The sequence below is a fragment of the Lathyrus oleraceus genome, chromosome 7 (assembly GCF_024323335.1).
Source record: "Lathyrus oleraceus cultivar Zhongwan6 chromosome 7, CAAS_Psat_ZW6_1.0, whole genome shotgun sequence".
NCBI lineage: Eukaryota > Viridiplantae > Streptophyta > Magnoliopsida > Fabales > Fabaceae > Lathyrus > Lathyrus oleraceus.
In genome coordinates, this window is record NC_066585.1 from 496,855,681 (window position 1) to 496,864,404 (window position 8,724).

The window sequence follows — 8,724 nt, forward strand, 5'->3', positions numbered from 1 at the left end:
AAAGTTGAATATAATCTTTAGTGTGTTTTCTCCTCTTCCGATTGACTTGTATTTCCTCCTCAGTTAAGATGTGATGGGGCATATGTATATCAACACAAGTGACCTCTCCACCGACCCTCGATAAGAGGGCTTCTAATGAGTCAGATGAAAAAGTGCCTTCTTCTAGGGATTCCTCAAATACCCTTTATGAATCGGGATCATCAGATAATGGTATGACCTCTAGTTCGATAGGATCGTGATCATCAGATAATGGTATGACCTCTAGTTCGATAGGATCGTGATCAATAAGAGGGAGATGACAATCATGGGGTGTCCCCATTCTCGAAGCAGACGAAGTACCACTCTCAAAATCACTCGTTAGGTTAACAACATTATCACTCATCATGTTTAGAAAACAAGAAATGCTGAAAGAAAAGCCGAGTTAAAGAAGGTGCATGGCTGTGAGATGTTGATAAAGCGAATAAGAGAAAAAAAAGGAAAAAAAATTGAGCAAGACAACTATGAATCTCTTTAATGAATGTTCTCAGGAAAAAGGGAACAAAGACGTTTTTTAGGAAAGTGGTCGTAAGTTTTGAATGCCAAGGGTTGAAAATTTTCCAAACGCTTAACTCCTTGTATTTATAGACAACTATAGATGGAGGATTTAGACCAACAAGAGAAAGAAATCATAAGATCAACTGTTAAATTCCCCCTTTGTGGATACACGCAAACTCGAGTGCATCCAAGTGTAATATAAGCCTTTCCATGCCCTAATTGATCACGTCATCCCACATGCAAGAAGAATGTTACAAAATGTTCAATGATGAGATTGCCTTTAATGCGTTTATTCCCCACTACTTTTTCAATTGATTCCAGGCGTTTCAATTCTATTCCACATTGGACAACATTCTGGAGATCTGCCAACATCACTTAAGGCTTCTATCGGTTCTTTTAGTGTCTGGTAAAGCCTTGTGGACAATTGTTATGGGTCGGCCAAAAACCCAAATAGCTAAGACTCAATTCATCTCAAATCCACTCCACTTGATCCAAGGTATAAAATTAGTTCACAAGCAAATGACAAAGTACATTTTCTGATCTCCATTTTTCACTACACTCATCTTGAATCTTGACCTAACTTGAACGTTTGAGTATTAACTATGCAAGTCCGCTTCGCGCCGACGTGACGAGATCAACACCACCGTTTAAAATCATCGGTTCTCTAAATAGTAATGGAGATTCAATATAAAATAATTTTATACTATCATTCATTAAAAAAAATCATGAATCTATCATATTATTGAAATAATTCTAAAATATACTACTACATGGATAGTTGATTAGTTTTTAGTAAAAAATAATTTCATAAGAACATTTCTCTTCTCATAAAAAGAAATTCATTTATAGAGTGTAATTTATTTCCTTTATGAAAAACATGTAAATTTGAAACAACAAGTTTTACGTTGTATTGCTTTCTTTTCCAAAAATATTAATTCCTTTGCTAACAACAAAAACAGTTAAGAAAAAGAGTAGACTATTCGTTGATGGTGCAACGTCTCAGTCCAAATCCAACAAAACCCATTCATTTTTCTTCATTTTCTTCTGGGTCCATTTCTCTCTCACTATTTCAACATTCCACTTTATTTCCACCGCATCACACCACCACTCATTTTCCAAACCCAATAAATCAAAAAAACCAAAAACCTATGCATCACCATTTCTCTTTCCACCACAATCTTCGTTCAAAAATGTGTATAATATCTCTCTGATCCCAAGTTCCAGTATCAGAATCATGAATCAAAGAGAGTGGGTGCGGTTGAAGATTTGCGTCAGGGAGTTCATGATTGGGGTTTCCGAGTTAACTGTGGAGTTTGGGAAAGGTTGTAGGGATATAGTGAAACAAAGCTTAGTGAATCAAGATTCGTTTCTTGTTAGGAAATTTGGAAAGAGTTGGAATAGAGTAAGAGAACCCTGTAACGAGATGTTCAAGAAATTGAGCTTTTTTAATCAGTATTTGCCTGAGGATAAAGACCCACTTCATGTATGGTCTGTCATATTCTTCGTTTCCTTACTTGCTTTCTCAGGTTAACTTCATTGCCACATGTTTCCTTTTTTCGGGGTTTATCAATAAATAGCACAAAGTTTTTATTTTTAGTTGTGGATTTTCAATTTGTTTGTTTTGATCTTAGGGGATTGAATTAGGAACAGGTTAATGTAGGCATGGTTCTGAATTGCTTATGCTGCAAATTGAGTCAAAATGCTAGTAAATGTGGCCGCAATCGAGGTTGTGTGGTCGTGTCGTGTTTGATTTTGCTGGTTGGTTTAGTGTCAGTTACGTTTGCGTTGTGGTCGTGGAGACATTGCAAATAGGGTTGGTTTAGGTTGTTACTGACCATTTTCTGAAACCCTTACTCTCATTGTTTTCTGTTGGAAACCTAGAAGGATTTCTTGTATTGTATTTTTTATAGAAGTTTAAGTTGTATGTTTAGTGAATGTTTAATCTGCTCAATATTTGGTTGACTTGATATGGTTGATTTATTTGCAGCGTTGTATGTAAATTTTGAGTATGATTCATCTGCTCCATTTGTGAAACAAGTATTTTTGCATCCTGCTAGTGCTTCTCGCATTGTGCTTCCGGATGGAAGATACATGGCATATAAGGAGCGAGGTGTTTCGGCCGATAGGGCTAGATTTTCAATTATTGCTCCTCATACTTTTCTTTCGTCTCGGCTAGCAGGTTGTTTGAACTTTTTTGAAGTTTTTATATCCACCTTTAGTTTGAGGCATTGATGAGTGTTTTTAATTTTGAAATTGCATTTGAAAATAGGAATTCCTGGAGTTAAAGATTCACTGCTGGAAGAGTTCGGCATTCACTTGCTCACTTATGATCTGCCTGGTTTTGGCGAGAGTGATCCTCATCCCAAACGAACCCTTGAATCTTCAGCAATAGATATGTCGTATTTAGCTGATGCTCTTGGTGTTGACAAGTTTTGGGTTATTGGTTACTCAAGTGGAAGCAAACATGCCTGGGCTGCACTTAGATACATACCTGATAGACTTGCTGGTATTAATACTAATAGATATTTTTTGTTTATACTTTTTTTTTTTATGTTTACATGTGACTTTTAACTTGACGAAATTTGGAGCTTTCAGAGTCAATCTCTTGTCCATTCACCTTTTGAATAACAACCAACATGTTCTTATGTTTTTAGTGTACTTCATTACATTTTGATTAGGAGTTCAATATTTTTCTTCTTACTGAATCACTCGCAAAGCTTGTTTAGAGTGAGTGAAAGGTAAGTTTATATCTTGTAGATATAAGTATAACTACTACCTTTCTAAAAAACTTTATTGAATCTTATGTGTCACGTTAATAGAGAAGGACTTTCTTTTTGGTCAAGTAGCCTAATGGTTGGAATTTCACCCGTTAAAGGTGAATAAGTGGGATGTCGTGGATTCGAACCCGCGCCTCTATAGTCGGATGTCCTTGTACAGCTACCATTTGAACTTGCTCAACGGGAATAGAACAAGACTTTTCAGTGAAAATAAACTATGTAGCATTAATACATCAATTTGAAGGCGTGTCCGGTGTCCAGACACAATTATTCAATTTTCTCAAATTACTATCGGTGTAAACATGTCAATGTTGTGTCTAGTATCCGTAATTTGTAGAGAATAAATATATTTTTTATTATAAGCAGTGAGAACAAGCATATGCCTTGCATTTTGAAATTGATCAGTCAGACACCGTGCATTAACTCGCAGGTGCTGCCATGTTTGCCCCCATGGTGAACCCATATGATCCTATGATGACAAAGGAAGAGAGACGAAGAACCTGGATCAAATGGACGCGAAAAAGAAAATTCATGTACTTCTTAGCTCAAAGTTTTCCTAGATTTCTTGGTTTCTTCTATCAGCGAAGTTTCTTGTCAGGGAAGCATGGTCAGATTGATAGGTGGCTGTCTTTATCTCTTGGAAATAGGGTAACGGAAACTTCGCTTATCTCAATTTTGTCTCTTAATCATTATGTCCATATATGGCTTCTAGTGTTGTGCATTTCCATTGATGAACACTTTATGTCCGTCGTCAATCTATATCCTAGTTGGATGGATGTTGATAAGAATACGGAAGATAAAAATGCAGAAAATTGTTGGCATACTCAGATATGATTCATTTCTTCTCTGGCTTGGCTTAAATATCAAACTTGAAAGTATTATTATCATTATTATTATCAATTTTTTGTTGAAATTGATGGCAATAATAAGACATTTTAAGCATGCATTGAAATTAAAGAGCCCAAGAGTTTTAATTGTTTTTCATGTACATATGCATCTTCTCACAGAAGATTTGAATCCTCCTTTCAGGATAAAGCACTATTGGAAGATCCAATCTATGAAGAATTTTGGCAAAGGGATGTTGAAGAATCGATCAGGCAAGGAAATGTGAAACCCTTTGTGGAGGAAGCTGCTTTGCAGGTCTCAAATTGGGGTTTCAGCCTTGTAGACCTCAAGTTGCAGAAACGAAAATACAATAGGAAGAATGTGCTTAATTGGCTCAAAGCAATTTTCACAGAAACTCAAGAGTATGAGGGCTTTCTCGGTCCAATACATATATGGCAAGTAAGTGCTTCTATGTTGTATGAAGGTTCATTTACATAAATCATTCAGTAAATATGTTTCTTGTATTATAATCAAGAGACATTTCAAGTAAATGAAACAGAAAAAGAAAACTGTGTGTTGCATGCTCTAATTCTATTTTTCACCTTTATGTCTTCTTTCTGGAAGTAAAACTACGACTTATTGTAGTGCAAATGTTAACAGGGAATGGACGATACAGTGGTTCCACCTTCGATGACTGATTTTGTGCATCGCGTACTACCTGGAGCTGCAGTACATAAACTCCCATATGAAGGTCATTTCACCTATATCTACTTTTGTGATGAATGCCACAGACAGATATTTACTACACTTTTCGGAACTCCGCAAGGTCCTCTCAGACTCGGTGTTTCTTTAGAAGTAGATCCAAGTATTCTAGAAGATAATGCTGAACAGTAAGAAGTAGCAAGTAGTGGTGATAGTGCCACAAATTAGAAGTATACACAAGAGGATAAAATGCTATTTCTTTTACAATTTTTTCTGGCCAATATCATCACCATTCTATGATGTGTATATACATATATAGTTTTGCTTCATCTCGAATGGAGCAGTAAAGGAAAGAAAATAAAATCAGTGTTTGTGCCCCTGTTTTTGGGCTCTGTTGGAACTGATATGTTCTTCAAAAATGTGTTTTGAGTTCTGCTTTAAGAAGTAACTGCCATGACTCCTTAGCTCTTCCTACACAACCATCAACGTAACTCTGTTCTTGTTGAGTTTTAAGAAAAATCGAGAAAGGAGGAGATCATCAAGAATTTTTAGGAGTTGATCCAATCTTTGAAAGATAAAAGAATAAATTAAAAAATGTTAGAAGAATCTTTATCAAAAGATCTTTTGAAGAAGTAGAGTCAACCCTAGTAGTTTCCTTCGAATGAATGATCGAGAATGAATGATCGAGATAAGATGAATGATCATCTAAAAAGTCATCATCTAGTGAAAATGATAAAGAAGTCTCATGCAAATAGAACTTGTGAAGAAACTTCAAAAAAAAATTGTGAATAGTCAACTTCTTGAAGAATTTTTAGAGACCCATCATATTGAGTCTCATGTGAAGAAGAGGTAGGAACGAACGATGCATAAATCATGTAGAGATGTTTACAAGAATATACCCAACAACATTTCAAAAGACTCTAATGAAGCGCATTCTCTTAGAATGAAATCTTATCAAAAAGATAATGTGAGTCTCAAAGTTTCAAGAGAAGATAACACTGACGTAATTTCTTTAACTCATAATTAAATGCTGAAGCTCAACGTTAAGCTCAATACATAGAATAGGGATTTAGAAAAGAAAATTGTTGATTTTAAGAATTATATCAAATTCTTAGAAAACAATAATAAGATTTTTGGTGCAGAAATTGCTAGTATCAAAAGCGAATCCTTAATACGAGATAAATGTGAATCTTTAATACGAGATAAATGTGAATCTCGTGAATTCTTGAAAAAGGAAATAACTAATTTGCATGAAATCTTAGAAAAAATTACTAATGATGAAGACAAGTTCAATTTAATTATTTCTAATAATTTTTTTTTAATAAAAATGACATATATTATAATCATTTAATAATATTTTTTATGATAGAAAGAAAACTAATTGTCTTGTCTTTAAATAAATTTTCTGTAACAAGTTTCACCATCATGAACCTTTTTGCAATGTTAAATTAAGAAGGTCTAAAGAAAATACCTCTATATCTCTTAAAATGACCAACACATCATGACCTAAAAAACAATCAATCAAGTCCAAATTACCAAGGCCCAAAAGAAAGAAGAGATTAAGTTCCAATTATTCGTTCCAATTGATTTGTCTCACTATCTATTTTAATCAAATATCATATTATTTGTTAAAACTCAAGTTATCATTGATTTAAATTTTATAAAAGTTTCAACAATCAATACAGTTCATAAATTATTCTACTTAAATTTAATATTAAAAGAAAAAAAACGAGAAAAAATTGGAAAGTCATGCAATCATAAAAAAGAAGAAAATATTATTAGTTTATGGTTTAACCAGTAGAGATTTGCAAATATAGTTTGTGAGATAAAATTTGTGAAAGTATAAACATCAATTTTGAATAGATGGATGAAGTGAGGAAGAATAATAGAAGTAATTGAACTGAGAAATAAAGAGAGTGAGAGAAACATGAAAGAAGAAAGAGAAAGAGAGCAACGTGGAGAAGTTGCTATTATTATGATTTAATTATTATTATTATTATATTTATTTTTAATTACATGCTTATATGTCAAAATGAATAGTTTTAATTGGATGGTAGTGTAAAATGATTTTACACCGTCCGTGTATTCCAATTAATCTTTATTTTTAATTACATGCTTATATGTCAAAATGAATAGTTTTAATTGGATGGTAGTGTAAAATGATTTTACACCGTCCGTGTATTCCAATTAATCTTTATTTTTAATTACATGCTTATATGTCAAAATGAATAGTTTTAATTGGATGATAGTGTAAAATGGTTTTACACTGTCAGTGTATTCCAATTAATCTCAATAAAGAAAGGGTAAAAATAGGATTTAATTGAAATACACTGATAGTGTAAAGAGATTTTACACCGTCAGTTAATCTTAGACGTTGGATATTAAAATAAGTTTGACTTTTATTTTAAAAATCTATAAAGTAATACAAACGGGTGATGATGATGAATCGATAGTATAAATCTTTTTACACTGATAGTGCATAGTAATTAATCTCTAAAAATATTATAATAATCAACTATACCATATGAATAATCAATTGAATCTTATTTTCATTTCAAATCTTTAAGTGAACTAAGATAATAGAGAATTCATTTCAAATCTTTAAGTGAACTAAGATAATATCTTCTATAAGACTCGATCAAGTCGGCTCATTAATAAATATCATACCAAAATTCTCTTATAAGAAGTAAATGATTGAGCCTTAACTCAATCAATTAGAATTAGAGAATTCATTTTGATTTTTTTATAAAAATTTCCATTAATTTTATGGATTCTCCCACGAAAATAAACATAGAAACTATAAAGGTACTCACTTATTTGTTTTTTTTACAAAAATAACCCACTTTTTAAAGGAAATTCCCAAAATATCCCTGATTTAAAAAAAAAAACCAAAATACCCCACTTTTAGGAGGAGTCTCTAATTGAATTGACAACTCCTCTTAAAACTTGAATGGGGGCGCCAATTGGATTGGCTAGGGCAGGTGCCCTAGCCAATCCAATTGGCGCCTATGTGTAGGTTTTAAGAGGAGTCGCCAATTCAATTGGAGACTCCTCCTAAAATGCATTTTTTGTCCTATAAATAGAAGTGTTGTGTGACTAATTGTTCCACATCTCATATAATCATTTGGCTATCATGTTTGGTGTTCGTCGTCGATACGGAAAGGTGATTTATGCGAGAGACAAACCTCAAATGTTGATGTTGTTTTGGAACATCACCACGTTCGATCAACTGAAGAGGGAGTTGGTTCGTTGGTTAGATGGGAAAATACCAGAAGGGAAAAAAAATCAGAAGTATTGAGAGACTTGACAGTATTTTTGGTTGGGTGCGAATGAAAACTAATAAGGATGCTAGGGAAATGATGTTCGGTCGAGACGACATCAATTTGATTGTTGTAATCAGTTAGAAATATTAATGTTTTCAGATGTTTTGTACTGATGTTTGTTGTGAACCTCGTTGTAACAAGAACTTAATGATATATAATTATTGAATGTTACAGAAATACAATATTGCAAAAAGCTTAAGACCTAGATGATGCTCCTCGATTGGGACAATTGTTCTTGTTGTGTCCTGGTTGACGACAATACATAATCTTATCATTTTATCTGTGGAATCCATCTATGTTCTTTTACGTGTGCTATTTGGCCTTCCTTTCTTCTTTCCACGCATCTCGTCATTGTGCCAAACAATATCACCTTCATATGGAGGCCAGTAATCCTCCATTGGTAGTACTGAGAAGCTTTGAGTATATACATTCATGATGGTGTTGGCCTTGTACACATCAGATAAATGGTTGTAAGCATCTTGACGAGTATAAGCGCATGCTGCTATGACATGGGAGCAAGGTATGCGGAAGGCCTGGAATTTTCCACAATCGCACCAACTTCT

At 33.6% G+C, this 8,724-nt stretch overlaps 1 protein-coding gene across 1 annotated transcript; it reads left to right on the forward strand.

The window, feature by feature from the left end:
• The first annotated feature begins 1,495 nt into the window (after nt 1-1,495).
• On the forward strand, nt 1,496-5,238 carry LOC127104341 (uncharacterized). The gene is made up of 6 exons (XM_051041525.1): nt 1,496-2,060; nt 2,522-2,713; nt 2,804-3,040; nt 3,742-3,959; nt 4,341-4,595; nt 4,797-5,238. Exons 1-6 carry the CDS (start codon nt 1,769-1,771, stop codon nt 5,028-5,030), a joined length of 1,428 nt encoding a protein of 475 aa, XP_050897482.1. The 5' UTR covers nt 1,496-1,768; the 3' UTR covers nt 5,031-5,238.
• The last annotated feature ends 3,486 nt before the right edge of the window (nt 5,239-8,724 follow it).